The sequence below is a fragment of the Zootermopsis nevadensis genome, unplaced genomic scaffold (assembly GCF_977971745.1).
Source record: "Zootermopsis nevadensis isolate Lab colony 2312 unplaced genomic scaffold, Znev_1.0 Znev_ptg000003l, whole genome shotgun sequence".
NCBI lineage: Eukaryota > Metazoa > Arthropoda > Insecta > Blattodea > Termopsidae > Zootermopsis > Zootermopsis nevadensis.
This window is the reverse complement of record NW_028259135.1, coordinates 8,810,837-8,837,152: the sequence shown is the minus strand read 5'-3', so window position 1 is coordinate 8,837,152 and position 26,316 is coordinate 8,810,837. Positions and strand designations below refer to the sequence as shown.

General features: G+C 44.0%; 1 protein-coding gene across 5 annotated transcripts; it reads right to left on the bottom strand.

The window, feature by feature from the left end:
• Positions 1 to 93: 93 nt before the first annotated feature.
• LOC110830777 (tetratricopeptide repeat protein 28) lies at positions 94 to 26,316 on the bottom strand. Of its 5 annotated transcripts, XM_087342378.1 has the most exons (30): positions 26,138 to 26,315; positions 22,715 to 23,726; positions 20,876 to 21,133; positions 20,510 to 20,657; positions 20,059 to 20,285; positions 19,431 to 19,635; positions 18,669 to 18,877; positions 18,057 to 18,242; positions 17,172 to 17,411; positions 16,698 to 16,976; positions 15,553 to 15,781; positions 14,974 to 15,206; positions 14,383 to 14,673; positions 13,566 to 13,900; positions 12,660 to 12,946; positions 11,766 to 12,043; positions 11,187 to 11,457; positions 10,671 to 10,836; positions 9,905 to 10,102; positions 8,938 to 9,122; positions 8,296 to 8,684; positions 7,433 to 7,678; positions 6,497 to 6,763; positions 5,853 to 6,062; positions 5,412 to 5,643; positions 4,858 to 5,052; positions 4,057 to 4,164; positions 3,499 to 3,848; positions 3,031 to 3,241; positions 94 to 2,626 (listed from the first exon to the last, which is right to left on the bottom strand). In XM_087342378.1, exons 3-30 carry the CDS (start codon positions 20,942 to 20,944, stop codon positions 1,218 to 1,220), a joined length of 7,653 nt encoding a protein of 2,550 aa, XP_087198504.1. In that variant the 5' UTR covers positions 20,945 to 21,133; positions 22,715 to 23,726; positions 26,138 to 26,315; the 3' UTR covers positions 94 to 1,217. The 5 variants fall into 5 exon arrangements, with proteins under 5 accessions (XP_087198504.1, XP_087198502.1, XP_087198500.1 ...); XM_087342376.1 differs by lacking the exon at positions 22,715 to 23,726 and having other exon boundaries at positions 26,138 to 26,316; XM_087342374.1 differs by lacking the exons at positions 22,715 to 23,726; positions 26,138 to 26,315 and adding an exon at positions 21,409 to 22,651.

Sequence of the window (26,316 nt, the reverse complement as noted above, 5' to 3'; positions counted from 1 at the left end):
CACAACCAAAATAACAAGCATCAGTACATGGTTAGAAAAGGAAAAAGGTTGGTTTCAGGTTTCACAAGCTGCTAACTTTAGAAACAGCAAGTATTACTTTTTTTCAGTGAAATTTAATGTAAGTCTGAAATTAAAGAAGCAATGTGGCATGTGTTTCAACACTACTGCCTGACAAAGTCACAAAAATGTTTTGTTTTGAATGTAGAATGGAGCCCACTATGTCTGGAACACATATAACTGCAAATATTTATAATAATAAAATTATACTTATATACAAGATAGAATACAGTTCTTTACAAATTGCTCCGATCCACTTATCTGGAAGCCAAAAGCAAAGCCACGCTCATCTGTTGGAGAGGCACAACTTCTACACATGAAAAGATTATAAAAGTAGCCCATACAATTACATTCAACCCCTTCCAAAACGTACTCCAAACATAAAAAAAATAAATATATTCATATACATTGAATACCTGAGAACTTCACTCCATTGCAGCAATACAGCAGATTCAGAGTATGATGAGACTGGAAAAATATACGTTCACTTAACAGTCCATAACTGCTAAAAGGTTGATTTTCCTTTTCTACAGAAATGTCACACTTTTTGAAATGTTGATGTACAATGGAGCAATAAAGTAAAGTGCGGATGAGTATGACTCAGTGGTAAAGGGTCTTTCTTGTGATGTTGACTGTCATTCAGGTGACCAACAAGTTAACTCTTGCTATGGAACCTTATGATTCACCAGCACATTCACAAAAGCCCAAAACTGAACCTTATCCTTGGACAGCAAAATCACAACCTATTTTTCTAAAATCATTTAATATTGTCCTCACATGTACACTTAGGTGCCAAATTATGAGTACAGCAAATACAATCTGCTACAAAGAGATCATGCAACAGATTATATTTACACTTATACTTAACGGATTTTATCAACTGCAGTAGCAATTTCAATGCACCTCATGCTGATTATGTGGTGTTCTGGTCCTCACAACACAATGATTTTCTAGTGAGTACCCTGTGATGGGAGAGCTGTAAACCGCGTGGTCCTCTCTTCAAACGAGAACAGCGCGTATTCATGATACTTCTGATGGCCGAAGGACTTCAGAAAACAATCGTGCACCACCAGAACCTGGACTCAGATCAGGGAGAAGAGAGGCCTGTGCTCTGGTCACAAGCCACGTCTTGTATCTCACTGCTCACTGCTGTCGGGAACCTACTGATCGGCACTGTGAAAGAAATTTCTAGCCGAGGCCCCTGCAGTCCTGCTGTTTGGGATGGGTGGTGGAGGCTGCTTGGATGCCCTGGATCTTGGACACGGTGGTACCGGTACTGAACTGGCAATTCTTGGTGGGGGTTTCGCATTCGTATCATCCTGTTTGTCCGTGTTCATGGCAGCCACATCTTCAAGAAAACTCACCACACGAGGTGCCTGCTGCTGCCCCTTGTTGTCATTTGAATCCTGTCCAAAGTACATAACAGAGACTGAGCTTGCACGCTGCAGCAGGGATGTCATTGGCTTATTGTAACTTCCCGCGCTGCACTGTGAGTCGGCGATGGACCTTCCGTCTCCCTCGTCACGCTTGCTCAGTTCACTGCACGGGGAACCTCCTCCTCGCTGCTTACCCTCCAGCTCACCTGCAGAGAGGTCTGCCCCGAACTGCTGCAGTGCCGTGGATGACAGCCAAGACTTGCTCTCTGTGCTCTTGTTGATCTCATCTGGAAGGAGCCCCAACTTGTCCAGCAGAGCCTCACTCCCACTGGTATCCATGTCCTTTGAGTTTCCCTGTGATCCCCTGGGTGGAATCAGCAGCTTGGACAGAGGAGGAGCGAGACCAAGCCCAATATTCCGTTCATGGTATACATCAGATATGGTTGGAGTCAGCTCTCGGTTGAGGCGGCGCAACTGTGTCGCGATAATTTGATCCTGTATGCTACTGGGTCCACTGCTAGAGGCTAAACCACCTCCACTGGGATTGCTGGATGGGATGACATCCGGTGCCTCATCAAATGGCTTTGATAGTGGTGCTGACATGTCACTGCCTCCTCCACTGTCAGAAGGAAAGTAGTGTAGTCTCAAGTCCTTCGCTTCTTCACTAGGATTCAGTGCTATAGGCTTTCTGGAGCCTGCACCCCCAAGGTTGGATAGCTCAGTCCGAACACTCAGCCTATCCACAACAGATGGTTGAACACTGGAAGTTCCAGTATTGCCACCACTAACACTGCTGCTACTGCTGCCACCACTGGACAACTTCAAAGTGGCAGTGTTGTGGAATGCTGCCACTGCGCCACCTCGACTGGTCTTATATGATTTCACTGGAGGGCAGTTGCCACCAAAGTCAGAATCAGAACTCTGAGACTCAAAGCCTCCAGCAGCTGAGAGATTGGTCACTGTGTTATACAGCCCAGAAGGGGGCAGAGGATGTAGGGAGTCAACAATAGGAGGTGGAAGCGGTGGAACTGGGGCCTGACGGGGTGGTGGGAGGGGAGGAAGTGGGTGATTGATGTGAGACTGTGTGTGTCCAGTACGACGTAGCACTGTGGCGTGACCACTGCCCTCCCAGTCAGTGACAGAGCTTGCACTGCTTGATGAATCTGGGCGGCGGTGGTATGACGATGAACCACCTACAAAACATGACATAAACAGAGTGTCTATAAAATGGCCAGTGATTTGACGTTTTTACAGCCTGCAGACAAAAAATTCTTAGAAATTAAATTCTTTTAGTCACCAAAATGTCTACAAGAAACTCAAATGTGTCAGGACTATAACTAATGGTAGGTACATAAAATTTAAATATGGCCTCAGTAAGTCAAATTATTTATGAATCCATCTCTATTTGAATCATCCCTCTTCATCAGTAATAAATAAATTTCTCATCAAACGATAACATTCATCATACTTAAAGCAACATTTCTGCAATATGAATTGATTTCAATACAGGATCTTCATATAGACATGACATTCCAACCATTCTCCAAAAAATTTAAAGAATGGTTCATTCTCTTTCTTGAAATTTAAGGTCACATACCATGATGCAAAGGCGGTACAACCTGACCGGCAACACCACTCTCGGTGGATGGAGACGAACCGTCACCGGCACTACTGTACAGGGTTCGAATACGAGTCTGGTGGGCCAGCGTCAATGTGGCGACACAGGGTGAAGTGTCTGGAGCAACCACGGGAGGACTGGGTGTGAAAGCTGCATCACTCTCCCCACCACCACCTGGCCGACCCACAACCTGCAATAGACAAGCAGTTGTCCACAAATACTGATGTTATGCCATCGTGTATGAATGTATTAGGTGCAATGAACCAAACAGTGGCTGTGCACTCCACAAATACTAACAGTGAATAAGATGCAGCTAGAAGTCACAACAAACAGTAGACTACAGAACTGTAAATATAATGAATGGAAGACAGAAGTAAATGTGCGTCAGTCTGCTGTTCTGCACATGGGAGCTGTGTTACTGTGTAGGAATGTCTGGTAATACTATACCTTGCCCACAGTAGGTGCTGCAGTGTTGACAGCCCCTCCTGATGTTTTGGTACTGGCCACACCACTTCCCCCCGTCTCTCCCGCACATGCAGTTCGCCCATCTGGCTCCCCACGTCGTCTCACGTAGCTGGTGAATGCCCCACCTGAGCCTCGGTGACCAGGAAGCAATAGAGGGGGTGGAGCGGGCCTAGGGGACACAAAAGGAAGGGGAGGTGGGGGAATCATCATGGATGAAGTGAGGAGAGGGGGTGACCTGGCACGCAACCCATCATTGTCGCCATCAAGTGACGTGAGGCTCTCCAGCGAGCTGGATGAGCCCAGACTCAGACTGTTGGGGGCCTCCTGTGTATCTGCAGAAGCAAGCACAATAACACTGATGCAAATTAACAGCTCAGAACAGAGCACCGATAGTCTGCATTACAGAGTATGTAACACAAGTGAATTTGGAAAAATTATATATCATTAAAATCTGTTTAATCAGAGTGTAGTTGTCATAAACATGACAACTATTCTTGACAATGAATGCATGTTGACTATGAACGAAGTATAGTTTCATACCGAACAGAGCAAGGAGAGCCTGCAAGACAAACTGGATGTTTCGGCGGTTGGCTTGCTTCCCAGTGCGCAATGTCACTTCATCTTGCCCCACCTCCATCAGGTCAAATCCTGCAGAAGTGAGAGCACCAATGTTAATCTGACACAACCCTACTTATTCTTCTTGAAGAAACTGCATCCAGTGAACCACTTAATTTTCCAGTCTATGTTTTCCCATTCTTTCCATGTTTCCAAACTACTGCAACATTTTATTTTTTATCTTCCACCCTAAGGTTTCTTTCCTTAACTATTTCTCTTAAGTAATCCATCATACATCCAATTTCCTCTCCAAAAATTAACATTTGCCCAATACCCCCCTCTCTGGTGCAATACCCAATATACAAAATCATGACACTGATACACAAAACACATCCATTTCCTTCTCGGCTCAATTCACCCTCTCTTATGAGCCACTAAATCAAGTTATCTTGTTCTGATTTTGAACACAGTTCACAGGAAGTAGAGTGATGGATTTTATGTCTGCATACAATTTTCCTTCTACCATATTAGAAAATCAGATTTAAACATTAACCATTTCCAGTGTAAGTTATCTTATTTAAACGAGTTTTTAGAGACAGAACTGCAGTTCAAGCCAGCCAGAGAAGTAGTTCTGTGACATCTTCATTGCTCACAGTGGCACTGATGCCTAGCTTTGCCTAGGGTTAAAGCAGTCGTCCAGTGTTGGTGTTATAAATGTGTGGAGCTGTGTCCACATCCTACATGCCATTATGGTGCAGTACTTCAGCATACAGATGGTAATCTTACCAAGTGAAGCAAGCAGCTCATGGCATCCTGGAACACGCCACAGCTTGACACTGATCGGTACTTCGATGCTTTCCGTCTCTAGGTTCTTCATGCTAAACTGACCAATCACCTGCCGGATCACTCCAATGATGTCATCTGCCACTTCCACATTTGACATCAGCTTGGAGAGGGCATACAGCGATGTTCCGGACAAACCTGCAGGTGACGACAAGTCGTATTAGTTGTAGTGTGACAAAGAAATCAGTGCAACGGTAATCAAACTACAAAGCCATGAGATAACTACAAATAAACACTGAAAATGTTTAGGATGTTACGGGAAACCACACAGAAATGAGTTTAATGATAAAATCATAGAAAATAGATTTGCATAGTCCTTGTTCTTTTGAAAACTGTTATAATCAAGAACAACTCTGCTCCATGGAGTTATGTAAGTTCGTGGTCCCATTTCAGAATGTGTACCCATGGTTCTGTGCACTTACAAGTGTCTCGTGCACGTGGGCACATGACTGGGGATAAAGTAGGTGCTGAGGGAAGGTAAGCAGTATGACACTCACCCAGCAGGGCCTGCAGGCTAGCGCTGCACTGTGTCAACCTCTCGTCAGGGTCACTCTGCGGAAAAAACACAGAAGAGGGGATCCCATTGGCTGCAGGCTCAAAGCGGAAGCCCACCGACATGAGCAGATCTTTCCAACCACTGGCATGGCCCACTTTATTTTCAATGCTTTTCTGTGTGGTGTACATAGCATTCTTCTGTCCACGGTGTATCCTCTGTAGGGACTTCTCAACCTGTGTACATAATTTAATTTATAAGACATACATGTGTTGTCAACTGTGGACTGCATCAGCCCGAAGCACTTTTAATAACTCATAGCCCTTAAATCAGTATGAAAGGGTAAATGTAGCCCCAGGTATTGAAAGGCTGAGAACCCCTCTTTTTATCAGATTGAAAGTACAGGGATGATAAGAGAAGATTTGAGTTGTGACATATAACTCACCAAGTGAAGGGTAACTCGTAGCGCATCACGGCACTTCTCTGGGTTCTTGAGGAGTTCACACAGCGCTTGTCCCATCAGTGCCACTTTGTTGGACAGCCGGACATCAGCACCGACCAACATGAATCCAGCCCAGTTGGCAGGATGTGCAAAGTGTTTGGTGTGCTGTACTGTCAAGATAGCTTCTGCCAGTGCACGGCTCACCCTCGACCCCTATTGTAAAACAGAAATCCCTAAGTGGTTTTACCAGAAAACAATTTTGTGTATATTTGTGGCTGCTGATATGAGTTTAACCAATACCACATTACATGACTTAATCCACAATATGATTAATTTTTATACATACTAAGCATAAATAAGAATGGAGACATATGTTCCTGTCTGGAGTTCATTTCTTGCCAAAATATCTTCTTAGCAACTTGACAGGCTGTATTAGCCATGTGTTTATTCATAGCCCATTCATATCTTATACCACAACAACTTCCATTTATTTATTCTTTATATCATTAAATATGAAAGACTACAGATATAAATACATATAGGATATATATCTGAAATATGCTCAACTTCTTTACAACATAAATGCAAAGAAATACTAATAACACAATGTCCACATGAATGAGAATCACAAGTAAGCTGATCCCTACCTGCAGGAGGGCAGAGTAGAATGCTCGCAACAGTATCTTGGTGGCCGTGTCAGGGACAGGCCACAGACAGATCAAAACACACTGGGCTCCTGCCGCCAGTAGTGCACGTGTCAGTGACACGATGCCGTCAGACGTGGCCCAGCCATGATGATCACGAGTGTGGCTGGAGCTGATCACGACGAGACGAGCCGACAGATGAAGGTTCAGCAGATCGGAAGCTGTGAGCAAGAACTCTGACAACGATGGCATATCCATCGACGATGAAACCTGCAACGCATGATGATGGTATCAAAACATAAGCTATGGAACATTTACAGTGCAGTATTTTACTTATTTGGGAATGAGAAATATGTTTAAGGTTACAGAAAGCAATGGGTGTACCAGAGAGCATATTTTTCCATTTTCTACCAGAATTTTTTTACATAACGTGTATGGGCAGAGATGAAGGCAGCAATAGGACTTAACTCCACTCTTCTCTGTGCCACACCCAAGTCCTGATATGACAGTCAAATTACATGAAAACTGCAGTTAAGAAATCAGGATGAAGAACAAGGAAAGTGCAATGCTGAGATTTGAAGTTCTCATGGCATCGAGTACAAAGAAGTTACACCAAGTGGCCTGGTAGAAGTTTACTGACATTTGATTTTAGAGTTTCCTGATACCTCCAGCATCAGAAGACTACCATCTTCATATTCTCCACCTTAAGAACCTCAAATCTCAATTGATACTATTTGTTTTGACTCTGAAATAAGTCAAAGGAAAGAAAAATTTATGTAAAAATACTCTGTACACTTGGCAGAATAATTCCATCCAGACTGTAAAGCATCCTTCAAGAAACAAAAAGTTCTGTCCATAGTAACAGAAAGAGTTATGCAGTTACTGCATCAGTTGCGGCTGAAGCAAACACACTGCAGCACCATGTGAAGAGGAACTCACCTCTGAACCTTCCTCATCTCCCTGGTCAGATGCTGTTGGCATCTGACCAGTGACGGAGGCAGTCTGTCCTGCAATCCCACCGGAAGCTGAAGCCGCTGAAGAAGAGAAAAATCTTTTGGGATGCTGAGAATCTACCATGTCTCCACCAGGTGACAGAACAATTGCCGACAGTTTCCATGACATGTGAGTGGCCAAATGGACACATTCCGCTTCACCAATCTGACGCAAAACGGCTTCTTTGCTAGCCTGCAACAGTACGTAATCTTTCATGTCTCCACTGTCACTACACAGTGCACATAAAAAAGTAGTCTCCAAAGAACTACATAACTTATGTAATGAAATCCCCATTTAATGCTCCACAGTGAAAAATTTTTCTTCATTCAAAGTTCAACTTCAATGATCTCTAGTAAGTAACTAAAGCGTTGAATTTTCTTGGTTTATCGTACAGGATCACTGTCTTCCGACCAAACTTTGAATGGGAAATTATTTGTGTTTTATTTGGTAGTCAGTCAGTCTGTCAGTTTATCAGTTGGCGTGCATGAAACAACTTGTCTTACTGCACTTGTTACCCAATGTGGCAAAACTTATCACAGAAATAATATTGTCCATGAGTAGTATGGATAACGGCAGGAAAGTTGGTGAGGAATACAGGCGAGAAGTGTAACAGTCTGAGGAAGATGCAGGCGGCGCCAATAATAGGATATTTTTGTGCGGCCTAACTACAGGACCTACAGACACCAAACAGATTAAGATATGACAACATGTTGGCAGGTCCTCTGGTTGTACAAAGAATAACATAAATGTGGAATAAGACCCTGCAACCTGAATGTCAAACACTGTTCCTGGTGCCTGGACTGCAGTACCTGAGCAGCAACCAGAGCCTGAGCCTGCAACATGTCGGCTACCATGACGGCCTCTTGCTCGGCATGTGGAATGTCTCCCCACCCCCACTGCTCGGTCACCAACGCGGGCAGCTGGGGGTTCCCGATTACGAGCGCAGACATGTTGTTTGTTGCCTCAGTGGTGCCAGCACCTGTCTTGTTAGTGGACGCCATCACCGCACGAGCGGTTCGCTGATTGGACCGCAGTGATGCGAGAGAGGGAACCACAAGAAGGCTGAAGCGTTCACAGAGATACTCAGACGTGTCTCCAGTACCACCTGGCTTAAGAACTGGGAATGGGACCTGGTACAGTTCTCCCTCCAGGACAAGTAGAAGCTCACGACGTCCGGCACAGCCCTTCCCGTGTGGCACTGCACAAGACACAGCAAGTGAGGATCAGATGTGATGTCTGACTTCAACTAGGGCAGCTGAGGCCAAAGGTTTAACACTTTCATACACAGGTAGCCTGTCTACTGGTAACTGTGATGCATAATTAAAAGAACTGTAACATCCAGACTGACATATCTATAAATCTGTACAGTGAGTACAAATAATAAATAGTTATCCATCCATTTTAAAGGCATAAAATTTCTTGTGAAACTGGCTCACAAACACATTACGTACACGTCCCATTTCCTGACTTGCTACATGTAGTGGGCAGGCAATCCTCAAATGGAGCAATAAGGAGCTGATAAAGGGCCCCAAGGCACGATGGCCCCTGCCACGTCTGATGCGGAGGTCGCCTGGAACGAGTGCTGCCAGGACGACTGGCTGATCCGCTTGCCACGCTGCCCCCCACACTGCCAAGACTGCAATGGGACAAGCACATCAATACATCTCACACTCTGTTAGAAACATAACATTATTTTCAATTAAAGTTTTACCTGCATTGAGAGAAGACATGTCCGACATCCTGTCTGATTATACATCAGTCAGTCCACTTACTTAAGTCAGCTGGCTGTACCATCAGTGAAATGTGAATGTTTATGCACTGTAATGGCTAATATTCCACCACCAGTTTCCAGCCTCTTGTACCAGAATGCCATCCTCATTTCACCTTCACATGATGCAAATTATTTTAATAAAATAAGCTCTGACGACTGAGCATTACATCTGATATGGACAAACTGCTCGTCTAGTTCCACAAGACATGGCAAAATAACGATTATATTCGGTGTGGTGAAAATGCTACTCAGTATTCACAATAAGTTATCATATGCTAAAATCAACTTCTAAGTGTTGTTTTCACGTGTTTTATTAAGTTGTAACTGGTGCAGTTCAGCCATCTCAAAATTGAGCAATTAATCAAACAATCACTTCCTAAAATCCTGACATCCTTATTCCTGTTTCATGCCCTTCACAAGAGCTTCACGCCTTGTCTACACCCATTCTGGCTTTCACTTCTGCAGCTGACAGCTTATCATTGCCCTGAAGCTTGGGACCATCACAACGTAAATGAATTCAAAACCGATTGTCTCTTCCCTATCTTTATCACTTCATTAGATGATTTAATAACATTTTGAATCAGTTACAACAAAGAAAGATCTGAAACAAACCACTAATGGCTGCCAGAGCAATGCCATCAAAATACCTGAAGAGACTGCTGAGGCTGTAATTGCTAGAATTGAACAGATGGTTGCGGTTCACCATGCGCAGGAATCCCAAGCGGTCACCATCTTGCTGGTTTAGCCTGTCTCCAACCTCCTCCAAATGCTGAGACCACATGTCCGATGCATCCATCTCACAGGTTCCGCCATTGTCCTGTCCCATCACATTCCCACCTCGAACCCTATAAAACACATTTCGTGGCTACGTTATTCACAGCGCACACATCAGTCAGATTTTTCGTAAAGGTCGCAAGTGAGTTCGCAGTGTATAGGTAGAAAACTATTTTACTGTATCCTTTGAGCAGGAATGTGTTCTGAAACAACAAAACCCAAATGAAGGTTTCTTTGGGGGCACAATGAAGTGAACATGAAGTGTAGGAAAATTTTGAACCAAAAACAGACAGCATTTATCACTCACAATATTGGCTTCAGACTGAAGAATCTCTGCCTTAAACATCGGAGAAACTTATGTCAAGGAAGTGTAAAGCCATATTCCACTATAATGTAACCCAAAAAAAGTGTTCGAGTTTAAAATTCCTTTAGTAATGTTTAACTTCTGAACTTTCATCAAGTTTTCTGGGTGATTGTGGTTACACAGGTAACCATGTTAACCAAGGATGGAAGTGTCTTTCTCTGAAATGCTACAATCTACCCGAGTCTGCATAGTGTTACAACCCAGAATACCAACAATGACATCTTCATTGCTGTCAGAACCTCAAATCTGATATCAAGTTAGTGAAGTTTTCTTACTTGGACATAGTGGCAGTGTGCAGCTCCACTCCGAGACTGTCCCGTACACCGTGAATATAATGCTCTAGCAACGAGCCCGCCGTGGTGGGCACTTCCTCGCTGCCAGTCTCTTGCTCACACTCTGCTTCTATGTCATTCACTGCCACCTCATGGAACCTCACCACACCTAAATAACAGCAAATCATATTACATGCTCATGTTTAGTTTTCTACAAACAGAAACTAATGAACAACTCACACTGTTTGTATTAGTGGCAGGCAAGAGTTTGATCATACTACCATCTTCTTTAAATGCTTATTTCAATATAAGTAGCTCAACTAAATGCTTCCAGTACAACCAACAAAAAACGTAAAAGTTGAACACAACATGATATCAGCCTAATACTACAATAAACAGAGTAGTTTCCTGGAAGGAGGATTTCATAGTGTAAAGTTATGGAAGATGAGAAGAACGAAGTCTTCTGTGAACCTGCTCTGACTTATGTGATTTCACATTAATGAAGTTGGTACTATATACCCTTAGTAGGAACAATGAACCAGGAGTAGAGATATCCCGCTGCCAGACTGTAGTACAACACAGAAGCTTTCTGCCTGTTAACGATCTCCACCAGCTGGTCGACCGAAGTTGGCGTGTTATCATCCACCCTGTTGGTAGAACGCTGTCCCGCGTTAGATGCGGAGTCTCCGCACCGCTTCCGTTCCAACAGCAGGTCAACAAATGCTCTTGTGCGACCACGTTCGGCTACTAGCAGTGCTTCTTCACGCCGTCCCAAGCCAACCAACACTCGCTATAAGGAGACAACATGACGGTGAAGATATTCCGGTGGCTCGTCAACTGAGCCACAGATACAGTACAGTGAAATTCGAATTTAGAGTTTATCTGAGGGGTGGCAGGGGGAAACTGCAATAGATTTGAATATTGAACTAAACAAACCTTTACATGTTGGAAACATAACACTGAGATCACTGAAAGCCAATTATTTCTTAAATGAACTACAACAGCTCAGACAGTTATTAATAATCAGGCATAAATCATCATCTTCCCCACAAAAAAACAGAGACAAAAGTATGTCAGTAACATCAAGGAAGGACACACCTGCAATGCCTGGTAAGAAGCAGTTTGCAGGTCGAAGAGGGAGAGCTTGTAGTCACTAGAGCCCTTTGCTTCTCTACGAACTGACTCCAGAAGACTGGCGGCCCGCTCCAGCTGCACCTGCGATCCATCCAGATCACCATGGCCCCACAATGCTAGGCCTAAGCGATGTCTAATCCGAGCCTCTTCCTCCCTGCGACCGAGGTGCTCTGCAATCTGAAGGCCTTGCTGTAAATACGCCACTGCTTGGCTTGTGTTCCCAAGAGCATGATGAATACGACCTGCACAACATCACGTAATGAACAAGATGAGACAGAGACGTGCTGTCAAGACTGATACCAATGATCTGAATTATGCTATCTTTCTGTGTCTCTTTCTACCACTTTTGGTTCACAGCTTGCAACTTCAGAACTTGAAATATCTCTTACGAGATGTGTCGTAAGCAAAATTCAGCGGCCATTTCTCACCCAAGTCTCTCCTGATTCACTGTTAGATGGCTCTGGCAGTCAAATCAGGATTGAGTAGAAATTGGGCAGTCAGTGGGCTTGTCACTCACTACGCTTAAATGCACGCTTCAAAGACTAAGAAACCTCCGAAAGGAGGCAGCAATCACCCATTACTGGGTTACGCTACAAATAGATAGATTCTGTATCTCTTGACTGCTACATACTACATTCAACACATTAACCTAACAAAAATGTAAAGCATTTATAATAATCTGACATACATTTCACACTCAAATTCAAGATTACCCAATTTTTTATCTCTGAAATTTTGGGATGAAAAGTAGACTTTCATTCAGATAAATTTAGTACTTGGAAAATGCAGGGGCAGCTCAGTCTACCACCAGCAGGGCACAACATGCAGATACGTGAATCAGTGCCCTACATCACATACCTAAACTGCTGTAGGCCATCGTCTTGGCCAGCTTGTCGTTGGTCTGAGCAGCAACTGACAGGTGCTGCTCCTGGTATCTCACTGCTTCTTCAAAATTACCGAGTGACTCGTGGACAGTGCCAAGATTTCCGCACGCACGCCCCTGCAGTACTGCCAGCCCGAGTTCCTCGGCAGTGTCCAAGTCGGCCTGGTGGTAACGAAGGGCTGTCGAGTACTCCCCCATCTGTTGGTACACTGCCCCCAGGCCACATGCTGCATCTGCCTCTGCTACTTTATCCTTAAGTTCCCTAAACACAAGGTTAAGTTCATCAAACCACATACAAACAGGTTGTCCAACCTTATAAGTATTAAACCAGATATACTACAAAGTCTGGTTCCCACGAAACTAATAATTTTACACTTGAAATGTAATTTATTTATTAAAGCAACTGTGTCTTCAAACCCAGTTACTAACTGGTATTCTGTTTATACTTAAATGTAAATTACAATAAATGCATTGTGACATCCACTGAATATAAAAAATTAAGTCCTTATCTACATCATTATACACCTGTTAAATTCATATGTCTCTTCAAAGGAATCATAGTTTCAAAAATTGTCACAGGGATATTAAAAATGTAACTACCATTCTGTCTTCATCGCATTTCATAATGTCCAAATGGAAACAAAACTTAAAAAAAGACATTTATTTTAGCAGCATATGGAAGAGAATTCAAATATAGGTTCCCCAAAAATATTCATTATTCACCTTGCTAAACCAAGAAACGCTCTTCTCTTAAATTCTGTCATTTACGCGCTCATTTGCGTCAGTACGTCCAAATCACAAACATTCTAAAACCATCACTGGAACAGACACAAAAGAAGCATTTCACAGGCTTTGTTTGCTGAACATAATAACTCCCAAACCTTGCAATGGACAGCTGATGTTCAAGACACGAGACGGCTTGCTCAAAACTCCCCAGGATACTGTGGATGCGTCCAAGCTCCCCATAGGCAGACGCCTTTGCCTCAGGATTGTTGAGCTCGTGAGCAACAACAAGTCTTTTCTCGAAGCACACCAGGGCCTGCTGCAGATTTCCCAGACACTGATGGGAGTGCCCCAGTCCACGGTACGCACGTTCCTGGTCTCGCGCATTTTTCAGCTTCAGGCCTATAGCGAGATGCTGCTCGTGACACTTCACAGCCTCATCAAAATCTCCCAGCGCATCGTAGCAGTCGCCTAGGTTGCCGAACGCTCGTCCCTGGACACACAAGCAGCACAATCAAGGTAACTTAACCCAAATTGAAGAGTAAAACAGTGTCTCATAAATTCCAGTCATTCTAGAGAACTAACTTAAGGGACAATTACTGATGTTCAATGAACTACTCTGCTAATAAAACACAAGTAATCACCAAGCTCATAACTGATTCTGATCCACTTTTATCCACTAGCACCATATTTCCCTAAGACTCATTTTAATAGTATCCATCTCCAATCCAAATCAAAATTCTGTATGCATTTCTACCTTCCTTCATCCAAGCTACATGCTCCATAATCATAACAACATAATAACAACTTTGTATAAGTCACAAATTTTCTCAATGTATAATTCTCTTTATCCTCCACTTGGTTAACCTCCGTCTGTACAAACACATACTACGAGTATAAATAAAATGGCAGACAGTACAACCGAAATAGCGCGTATCACATGCGCATTATACGCAGTCACACAGTTCATCACACCTTATCCAGCATGGCTGTTGATGTGGAAAGTTGTTCCAGGGTTGCCAACTGCTGCTCCAAGTAGCCGATGGCATCCTCGTAATGCCCCATGTTGAGACGTGCTATGCCCAGGTTGCCAAATGCCTGAGCTTCAACGGCGCTGTCTTTCAGCTCCTTGGCTCGCTCAAGCTGCTCCTGGTAGCATTTCATGGCATTTGTGTAATTACCCAGTGACATATGTACAGCCCCCAAGTGCCCGTGTGCCCAACATTCACCCTTCAGGTCACTCATTTCCTGCCGCAACATCAACTCCTGGAGTAAAATGGAAAAACAAAAAAGACAAAAAAATAGATTTCAGGTTCTCATGGCAGCAAATATATGAAGATGGCTCTCTTCTGGGTTATAATGTCATGTAGACTGGTAGAAGTTTACTGACATTTCACAGGTGATTGCTGCATCCATCATCAGGGCGACGATGATGGAGGCAGGAAGCACTTCTAAAAGTTGGTAAATTTCTATCAGCCTACATGGAGTAACAACCCAGAGGAAAGTCACCTTTCAGGTTAAAGAACTTTCAAACATTTATGAGGGACTCATTGCTTGGAAACTTGCCTGTGTGTGGTAGCCCAAAGCCTTGTCATAGCAGCGTAGTAGCCGGTGACCCAGACCAAGTGCACCATATGCGGCTGCCTCAAGTGAACGGTCTCGCCCCTGGCGTGCAAATGATAACTGCCTCTGGTACATCTTAACTGCCTCTTCCACATCACCCATCTTGATGAGAACATCCCCAATGTTGCCAAGAGCTCGAAACTTGCCCGGCATGTGCTTCGTCATGTGGGCAATTGCTGCACAGAATAAGCAAGACTCCGTGACATGCATTTGGAGGCAGAAAGAATGGACACTGATGATTTCATCAGTGTCCACAAATTTTATAGCTACCTACAGTAATTTATAAGTTTGATTTATCAGTTCTACTTAAAAAATAGATTAAACATGGAAAATCTAGTGGATACATGTGGAAACCTAAGGAAAACCTTGAAAGTTATCTGAAACACTTGTAGGCATTCATGCGTTGATTCAAATAACTTTGGGCACAATACACAACAGCAAAAATGTTGCATATTCACTATTCTGGATTTCAATTACATGATAACTGTGATTACACTGTCAACATAAAACTAGAGCACAAACCAAGAAAATATTTCTGGCACTCCAGAGCAGTCTCCAAGTTGCCGAGTGCGAGGTGTGCAAGACCAAGGTTGCAGTAGGCACGCCCCATATTCATCTTGTCCTGCAAGTCCTTGGCGAGAGCTAGATCCTGGTCGTAGTAGCGCACCGCCTCTCGAAAGTTACCCAGACAGTAATGCGCGTAACCCAGGAAGTGGCACGCCTTTGCCTCACCCTCAACATCATGCAGCTCCTGTTGGACACACAGATTTGTATAATGTGCATGACAATGGATAAACTCAGCTTCAAAACTGCCTACATGGGATTTATCATAAAAATCAATTGTTCAAGGACAAATGCGCTTGTGGTTCCCATATTGTTTGCCTGCATATTTTCATTGCGCACGCATCAATATCACATTCATCACCTGATGATACAACCATCCAAACACTACCAAAAACGGTCTCACTACAATTAAATGGGGAATGATTTATTCATATCTTCACCCCTCACCCTCTTTCCCTAAATTCTTAGTATACCCTACCACACACACACCTAGCTTTTCACAGTGTTCTCTTTCCTTCAGGTTCTCTGATTAAAACTCTGCATGAATTTGTCATATCACCAATGCATGCAACATGTCCCACCAATCTTATCCTGCTTCTTAATACAATTTACAAATTATGAAGCTCCTCATTATGTAGTTTTCTGCATCCTCCTGTAACTTTTCTGAAGTCAAAATATTCCCCCCCGCACCCTGTTTTAAAACACCCTCAACTGGTACACCAGAGATCAAGTTTTATACCTTTATAAAGTAACAGGTAAAATGGCGGTTTTGTATAAACAGAAGATACGAGTAATAAAAATAAAATAGCACCAATGAGGCATTATTTATTTGTGTGATGGTCATATTAATCCAACTTGGTTATAAGGTAAACAAAGAAGATGCAAACTACGAAGAGTAAGAATGATATCACATTCTGGACACATCTGTAGAAAATAGATATGTCCAAATGGTCAGAATAAACATATATATCTCACAATGGCGATGATACAACCACCTAAAGTTGCTGTGTGATTCAATTCTGATTTCATTCTGCAACTAGTCCCTACAAAACTCCGCTATATCCCGCGCTGGTGACAAATTCTCTTGACATAAACACTCGTACCTGAGAGAGCATGAGGTAATTCTCGTAGAAGGGGACTGCCTGGCTGAATTCGCCACGGGAGGACAGACAGTTTCCGAGGTTCAAGAGAGCGCATGCTTCTCCTGCAGCGTCCTTGAGATCACGCGCAGTGTTCAGATGTGCGCGGTAGTGCAGCAGCGCCATCTCGTGTGCACCAAGGGCTTGGTACGCTACAGCCAGGTTCCCATGAGTCGATGCCTCAGAACTACGGTCATTTACCTCCTTTGATATTGTGAGTTCTTGCTTGTGGTACTTGATGGCCTGCATAGAAAGACACAGTCTTGCAACAACTGCATACAATGAATATTATAGACAATCGTCAAAAACTGCTAGGTACATCTTCTGCAATTGAATAATAATAACTATTTCTAAAATGTATTCTTTCAGCCTGTATGTTATAAAACTGCATTTGTAACTGTACTGAAACACTACTCATAAAATTCATCCAGGCGTTACCTGCTCATAGTAGCCCATGGCACTATAGGCATTTCCAATATTTCCATAAGCACGCCCCATTCCTGCACGATCCTGAAGCTGACGAGCAATGTTCAGATGCACCTGATGCAGTTTGAGTGCCGCATCATGCTCTCCTAGCAGCTGGTACACAATGCCGAGGTTTGAGCAAGCTCGACCTTCACCCACCTTATCCCGTGAGGACAGAGCCATATCCAGCTGACGCTCATGCCACCGCTTGGCCTGATAACATTAAAATGAACACGTGTAATGATACAATGTTCCATGTTCTGATGCTTCAGCCATTAGATGCTGGCTGAAACCAAATTAAATTCAAACCACTACAATGTGTGACAAATTTATCCTCATCTTCCAGAGTTCCTTTCTGAGGCATCGTCACCAAAATGTTATATTTATATCTTATACCTCCCAATCCACTCCATATAAAAAAACTGTTACATACAAATAATGCAATTTCTCACACCAAGTTTTGCAGTCTCTGGTCAGGTCGCCTGTCTTACAACCAAATACAATTATTTTACATGATCTTGGCATTCTCTACATTGGTATTTATATAAACATACAACCAAATCTCTTACAGCTTTGGTACATAAAATGGCAAGGAGTCTTCACTTCACAACATCCCATTAAACACCGGTAATGACAATGATGACATGTTACAGCAGTCATTCAGCTGCTGCTTAATCCATATCATCAGAATAATTTATGAAAATTTGCCAGTAACAGTTCTGAAGCTGAGAAACAAAGTAAGAACTTATTTATCAACTCAATGCTGATATACTAACAGCCTTCAGAACAGTAGCTAAATAATACCACTAAAAACTCCCGAAATAGCAGAGCATCTTTCAGATAAGAGCCATGTCACACCTGCGTGTAATCCCCGGCACAACGGGCCGCATGACCCAGTCCCGCGTAAGCCCGTGATTCCACTGCACGCTCACCAAGCTCCTGTGCAATTCGTAGAACATTTTCATGATATGAGATGGCCTGTGCAAAGTTACGTCGGTAATGATGCGATGATCCCAGGTTGCTGTACGCCCGAGCTTCCTCCACCTGCAACATTACCACAACTTTGCTTCCATGCAGTAAATAGAAACAAAAACAGAAAGGAATTTCCTGCCTCTCTTGTCGCAAACAGCTGATAAGTTCTAAAGTACAGTATTTAACTTCAAATAAATAATTAATTCATATAGATCAACAAATTTATTACAGAAGTTAGTGAGTAATATGTAAACCTGTTTGAGACAGTAAGTTGGTAGCATTTTTAATAAATTGCCATGATGTTTCACTACACTGTCATTATACACCGGCAGCCAGCGAGATGACAGGAAAGGTTTAATGTGACCCCAGATCTTTGACAGCTCTTGCTGCAAATGTTAAGTTACTACATCATAAGTTGACTTAACTGCAACAGCGCAGAAGTTGCGATTGCCCTGTGCTGACCACGAAGACACTGTTTCATGTTCTAGTATCCTGTACCTGATTGCCAAGCCTGCGTGCCAGACGGAGGTGCTGCGTGTGACAGTCCACTGCACTTTCGAACTCTCCCATGGCTAGGTACACAGCCCCCACGTTACCAATCTCTCTCGCTTCTTGCAGGCGGTCTCCCATCTGTTTCACCAGCTGCACACACTGCTTATGAGATGCGAGTGCATTGGGGTAGTCGCCCACTGCTGTATACACATGACCTGCGCAGATAACAGTGAGGGTCAAACTGCTGAATAAGTACTTTGTAATGGAAGAACTTGGCATCTACAAATGCTCATCTCTCTCACGTCGAAATATTCTCCTCAGTTAATCCCATTTTCAAACAGAAAGTTTATATTCTTCCCCCAAAGCAAAAAAACATAATTCAAGACTGCAAAGAAGTGATAAAACGTGACTTACGTAAGTGAATCATGAACAATAAAAAAAAATTTTAAGCTGAATAACAAACAATTCCTGAATTCATTCTTCCCATAATTTCATCAAAACCTCGTTTATTCTTGTTACAGTTCTTAAAGAAAACTTGAATTGTTAGAAGTCTTCAAATTATTTATAACATACAGTTATCCACTACAGTTTTTTTTATACACACAGAAAATAATTCACGTAACATAAAAATTTTGACTTTAAGTACTGCAAGACCAGTACTGCTAATATATCAATAACTTCTGTTTGTGAAGAAAAACTAACTTCTAAAATTCATATTCCTATTCTCATCAGTGAACAGGTAAACAGAAGAGGATTTCAATCACTCACCGAGACTTGTGAGGGCAGCAGCTGCGGCTTGTGTGTCTTTGCACTTCATGGCGAGAACCAGCTGGTAGCGGTGCGCTGTGAGGGCTTCCTTGTAGCTCCCCTTACTGAAGTACGCTGACCCCAGGTTGCCGTGAGCCCTGCACTCTCCTGCAATGTCTCCCAGCGTCTTGGCGACTGCCAAGTCCTGTTGCATGTAACTTATTGCCTAAATACCAGAAGACCTATTTGAGCAGCAGCAACACTACACAACAGATCTCAAGCAAGTCGTTCCCTTGTATTAGTTAAATTTTGGGTAGATATTAATGAGACGTTAATTTTATGTTAGTTTGATTTGAACTGATACAATCCAAAATATGGACATGTAAGTGAATGGAGTCACAGCTCCATGCACTCTTAACCGAAGCATTAGGAGGTGAGTGGTCAGCTATATGCTCCGACCACTTTACCCCAAGGAGAGTGGTGAGCGCCACCCAGAGCCAGTCTGGAGACTGTGACAAAGAACGAAATCCTGTTTTGCAGTGAACTGAACCCTATAATAAAAACCAAAACAGAACATAAATCTGAACTTAGTTACTTCGTATTATCCACAACTATAGCCGGCAGCATCATGCCCCCGTGACCTACGTACCTTGTCCAGGGAGTTGAGAGCCCAGTATGCCGACGACAGAGCCGAGAAGACGGAGCCCCGGAGCTTGAGGCTGCAGGTCCCGATCCTTAGCGCTGCTTCCAGTACGACGACAGCTGCGGCATACTGGGCCACACCCAGCAACTCCTGCCCTACCACCGAGATGATTACAAATGGTGACTTATCCAAATTCATAGCCTCCAGCTGCCTAAATGTCGGCTCCAGCGCGCCTGGAGTGACAATAACAAGAAACAAGTGTCAGACAGCAGAACATTCCTTGGTCGACTTATTTGGTAATGAAAGACAGGGATGTACACAGACTCTGTTTGTTTGAGGAAAGGTCGCTTAGGAGAATATCTGGACCTCAGAGGGATGAACTGATTATTTTGCAAATATTAATGTATAAAGAGCAAAACACGCACTAGCTGATGGTGAACTAATTATGTCTACACACCTCTGAGGGGAGATTTCATAGATGCCTCCACAAGTCCTGCCAGCAGCTGTGCATTTTTTGGGTCTTGTGCTAGGCCCGAGCTGAATGCCGCAAGGGCTTCTCCATGGCGACCAAGGCACTGCAGAGCCACTCCCTGCCGATAGTATGCCTGGCAAGATGAAAATATGCAACACGTTCAACACACTGGAACAGAACAGACTTGGGAACTGATGAACAATACAGGCTTGCTTACAATACCCAAAGAACTCATGTTCCAGAAAGAAGAAAAAGAACATGTTTTTGTAGTTTTATACCTGATATACCAGATTTGTAACAACAACAATCAAATTCCTGTCCTTGCATCCACAACACCTCGTGCTCCTGTACCTTGGGCCATTTGCTGTTGAGTTCGCGTGCTCGAATGGCATCCTGCAGAGCCTGCGCGAACTGCCCCATTTTGACGAGGGCCGCAGAGCGGTTTGAGTAGAGGATGTGGTTGCCCGGGTCCAAATGCAGTGCATCTGTATACAGAGACACGGCTGTGGCGTAGTCCCCGCTCTGGCACGCCGCATTTGACTGCCGTACCTTGTCCAGGAACAGGGCCTTACTTGCTGCCGGCAACTCCGACGTCCCTTCCGGCTCCACCTGTTCAATACAATTTCGGTTTCATGTAAAGTATTCTTATATTTTATCAGCATAAAAAAAATTGCCAATCAACAGTGTAGGCCTGCCAACCGGCATGAAATGTCTTAAAAACCTGTTCAGCAAATTCATGGATGAGAGAGACAAACAAACAAACAAACAAACAAACAGGCAGGCAGGCAGATGACTTCTACAATGTGCGTTCATTTTATACTGTGCATAAAAATGAACAAACTTTCAATGCCCCCACAAAGGAAATTTTTCCCATTCTGACTGACCTGATGCCATGTGAAGTTACAGTTCTTCCAATGTTCTGAACCCTCGCTGAACCTAATTCCGTGGACCATAATTCTTCTTGAGAAGCTGACGGTTCTTCAACTAGTCAAGAAATTACCAACTTTTATGGAACCTGAAGGTTCATTTCATAGACATGTTCCATGCAGTCTCTTCCGTTCACTCTTTGTGACCAAAACTTCATGGTCCAGAAAATCTGTGCGGCATACAAAGCCCTGGCCTGAATCAGGCCGCAGCAAAAGAGATAAATAAAAGCAACACACACACACACACACATTCTCTAATTATGACACAGCCTAGTTCATGCTTTGCGTACTTTCACCTCACAAAAAAGATGTACAGTCTGGAATGAAACAAGCCAAACACATGGAGTAAATCTGGTTTCTTCATGTCATCTGACAACTTGGAAAGACCGAGAACTCCTCAAAACATCTGCACAGATATGAACTCGGTACACCAGGGAAGAGCTAATAACTTGAGATTTTAGGTTCTCTCAGTGGTGTAATTTGTACGGATCTTATCAAGGTGATCAAATCGAGGAAGGTGAGATGGGCGGGGCATGCAGCACGCATACAGGCCAGTAGGCGGAAAAAGTCTGATGGAAAAGGGCCGCTTGGGTGACCTTGCAGCGAACAGAAGGATGTTATGTGTGAAGTGAATTACACTGGCTTAGGATAAGGTGCATTGGGAAGGTTGTTGTGAACGCGATTATAAACCTTGGGGTGCCACAGAATATTTCCCTAAAATACTGTAATTTTGAAGTGAATAAAGGCTGGAAAGATGTCGTATGGGCAACATCAAAGGTAATTTAAGTGCATGGAAGTTATCCATCCACTTCGTTCAGAAGACATTACACTTGGCTTACTTTCATTTACTCGGGACCGGTCCCGATTGTGTGCAGCAGCCTCGTCTAATAATCACCTTCCTAACTGCAGAGAAGTTCAACCCAGATAAGAGAAAGGTCATCGTGTGTGTGTGTGTGTGTGTGTGTTGGCCGCACTGCCTTTCCCACGACGGGAACTGCGCAACGCCCATCCACTTGCATCGGTTACCAGGGGAACGCAGACATTACACAATCATTGTCGAGATTTCAGGTTCTGAGGACTGTCTTATGGGATGCCATGAAATGTAGACTGATCATCACCACCCTGGCGATGGAGGCAGTACACTTCTACCAGACTACACGGTGCAACAACACAGAAGACAGTCATTTCACACAGACTTCATTGTCAAAGGTGGCGACCCTTTTCGACGCGACATAAAATTTAAAAATAGGTGTCCGGTACTTACAAAGTCGTGGGAGGTTAGGTTGCATTAATCAGCACTGACTCTCATCCAAAAGGTCCAGGGGTCGAAGCTAACGGTCCTTAAAACACACGAACGCCACTTCCTTCCGCGTTCAACTCTGGAAGTTGATTCGGTGCTACGAGCCACGAACTTAATAAGGTCGGGCCCAGCCGTTACGGGATCGCTCCCCGCTCGGCATCTGTTGGAATGCCAGGCATTTCTGAGGATAATGCCCCGCGCTGGCTAACATAATCCAGTAAAGTCACGGTTGTAGAAATGCAGTAACAATTGACACACACAAAAATATAAGGTTTTTTGTCCTGCGCGTGGTGTAAATGAACACATCGTATCTGTCCGTCCGTCATCAGTACTGAACCAATTTGGATCAAATATGGTATCGATATTCTGTGTCCAAAGTTGATCGGAAGAACTCGACTAGTGTAAAAAAATAACAAAACTGAAAGTGAAATTCGACAGCGTCTCTGAATTCGAATGGAATGATTTGTACTCTATTTAACAATGCTGTCTCTGGTAACGAGATTATCTGGCGTCAGATGAGATAAGTAGGAGGTTCGAATCGAGTTCCAGGTCATTCAATGACCTTGAGTGACTGAAGAAAAAAACTACGAAAGATCAGGGCAAATTGTCTTCTGGCAGACATCGAAATCGGGACTTCCCGAGTGCGAGGCAAGATGGAGGAGTCACGAGGCAGAACGCAGACACGCCACCAGCACCGCAGTGATCCAGTCACGAACCCGTGACATTGCTTGTGGTTGACCAGACCCTCGTGTTTTTGCTCCCAAGGGCGACCCGTTGTTAAGCTACCGTGAAGAATGCAGCAGCTGCGGCACCTGTCGTGGTTCAGGCGTTCTTTACGCGCTGCGTTGCAATGCCTCCCTAAGGGATCACCCGAAGGGAAGAGACCACTTGACAGAACTGGGAGCAGATGGAAGGCAAATACTGTAGAGAGACACTGAGTGATGGTGTAGACTGGATTCGAACCAGCGTCAGGCTCCTGTAAACACGAGAACGAGCCGTCCAGTTCCAGGGTCTCGAGAAATATTCTGCTCCATAGGTAGGGTAAAACTGCGACAGGAAACCTACCGGGTTAGCGCAGTGGTAATGAGTCTAATTCCCGTTCTTGGCGTACCTAGTTTAAATCCCCGTTTGCGAAGCTTCTCGGCCCTTCCGACAGAGGACAGCACCTGAAAGTAGGTCGCCATTACCTGCCAAAGACACGAACAAGGCACAATCTTCTGCGGTCGTAAGCCAGAACCTCGGCAAATGCCAAGGGAAAAATTTGTCTCGGCCCATTTCTCAGCAAAACCCAGATTCGAAGTGGACATTATCAGATACAAGGCCAACTCCTTGCCGCTGAGGTAACCTTCTAGGTCGCAATGTACACTTTTCACATTCTTAACGTAATTTTGAAAATGTCGGATGAGGTTCACACACCACACACAGGGAATACACGCGGCATTCAGATGCCGATAGGTGTTCTTTTAAACATCTTTTATCAACTGAATAGTTTGAGGAAAATCAAAAGTATGGCATCCAAAAACGAATTTGGGGGGGGGGGGCGCCGCCTGTACACTGATGTGGTCGTTTCAAAGGCCTTCTGCCCTTAAAGGTACCAGAAGTGGAAACCACGACAAAGGTCAGTACGTCGACAATCGAAGCCGGGACGAGTGGAAAACTTGGTCCCTTGCGTTGAGTGAAGAACACGGCGTCTGGGGATGAAGTGACAGGGGAACGGAGAAAAGTACAAGACGAGGAGCTTCATAATCTGTACTCTTTACAATATACTGTGAAGAACGTCCGATCGGGATAAGATGGACGGGGCATGTAGCGCGCATGGAGAAGAAATTCATTCTAAATTGCTTCACCGGATATTATTAAGAAGATTAAAAGGGATGATGAGATGGGTTTGGAATGTAGCACGCATGGAACAGATGGAAAAAAAATTCTATCCGGTGAAACGAAACGTATCAGACGACTTTCAAGACCTTGGTGTATATGGGATGATAATATTAAAATGAGTCTTAAAGGCACAGCGGCGGGTTCTGGTGAATAGGGTAATGAAAGGTCGTTTGCCCCAAAAGGGCGAGAATTTTTTTTGACTTTCTGAGCTTCTGAAGATAGCCTCTGATCCGTGGAGTCGAGCGTCTCATAAAATGAACCACGGAGCAAAATAAAAATGGCTGAACGCACCTCGGGGTCCACGCGACATCGGTCAGGTACTCCGGGCGCTCGTGTTTACTGACGGACGGACGAAACGAACACTTGGATGGATTTATACTTTCACCGAAAAAGCAGCTGACTGCTAAGCACCAAACATACAAAGACGCTGGATATAAAACGAAGCTGCAGGCTGACAGCATGGAGTAACTGAGGAAAACTTCCATCAGGATTGCCGTTGATTTCAACCGGGCATTACCCTCAGCTGAAAAACAGGGTGACCACAACAAACTCTCCCATCGAACGCCTGAATGCGAGCTGAAGTTGGCATCTTGAAACGCAAAGCTCTAAGAAAATGCTTGTTTCTCAATCTGGAAGTCGGCTGAGACATTTCTGGATCGGAAAGCAAACACTGGAGTTATATTCTAATGTACTATCTCGGTATTTAACAGGAAGGGCCAGGGTAAAAATATGAAGACAACCCCCCACCAAAATCCCAATGTTATTACAGTTTTTGCTTTGCACACGAGTAAAACCATGTTCATATCGCGACCCTCAGGTCAATTATTGGGTTTTCTTTTCCAGCGGTGATTCTCACTCCTCAAATGCCCTTTTACCTTTACACATTGTAACAGACCTTCTTCCCACTTCCACTTTTAACAACGTAACCGCCCTGTAATTTAAATCTTCGATCCAAATTTATGATCAGGCATCATAAAATAGACTAAATAATTCAACCTCAGGTTCTTCTTAGAATTAGGCGTGACAGTCAGTAGCGGTGACGAAAGAAGCACATTTTTAAACACCCTGTGTTGGGGTTGGGTGGGGAGGGTCAACCCGAGGTCTCGGTCTTCCTCTGCACAGCGCAGGTACTGCTTCATTCAAGACGCAGAGCGTTTTCCTTAGAATGCTGCACTTATATCGCCGATCCACTAAAAACACACGAGACCCAAAGGCGATTCGCAGAAACACGAAGTCCGTGCTCTGGAAGCAAGTTGTAACACAGTCAAGAGGGCGGCGGGACTCTCAGTGCATCGTGAAACAGTTAAAGGTTAGGAAAGTTGCGATCGACTGACTGCACAACGGCTTTGTAATCGTAAATGAAGCAAACGACTCTTTTTTAGGTGCACGAGGAAGACCACGACCGGGGAACAACAATGGTGAAGGAGCAGTGAAAGTGTTGTTTGCCCGGGGGCAAATTCCAGCGCCCGCTCTGTTTCTGGAATGTTTCTCGCTGGCTCTACTCACCTCTGACAAATCCCTTTGCGACATGACATGCGCAAGACCATGTCTCCTGTCAAGTGTATGCGGCCATTAGTGCTTCCGACACTTCACACTACTTCACTGCACTAACTCCATCAGCGGCACCCACCACATACCGAACCGTCAGCCATATTGGAATGCGACGCGGCCAGCCGACCTGAAGG

Coding starts and splice junctions, on each gene's coding strand:
- LOC110830777 (XM_087342374.1), bottom strand. CDS start 21,477: ATGGTCCACGGAATTAGGTTCAGCGAGGGTTCAGAACATTGGAAGAAC. Junction 20,286..20,509: donor TATGAAATCTCCCCTCAGAG/GTGTGTAGACAT, acceptor TTGTCACTCCAG/GCGCGCTGGAGCCGACATTT. Junction 7,679..8,295: donor AGGCTCTGGTTGCTGCTCAG/GTACTGCAGTCC, acceptor GTACTGTTGCAG/GCTAGCAAAGAAGCCGTTTT.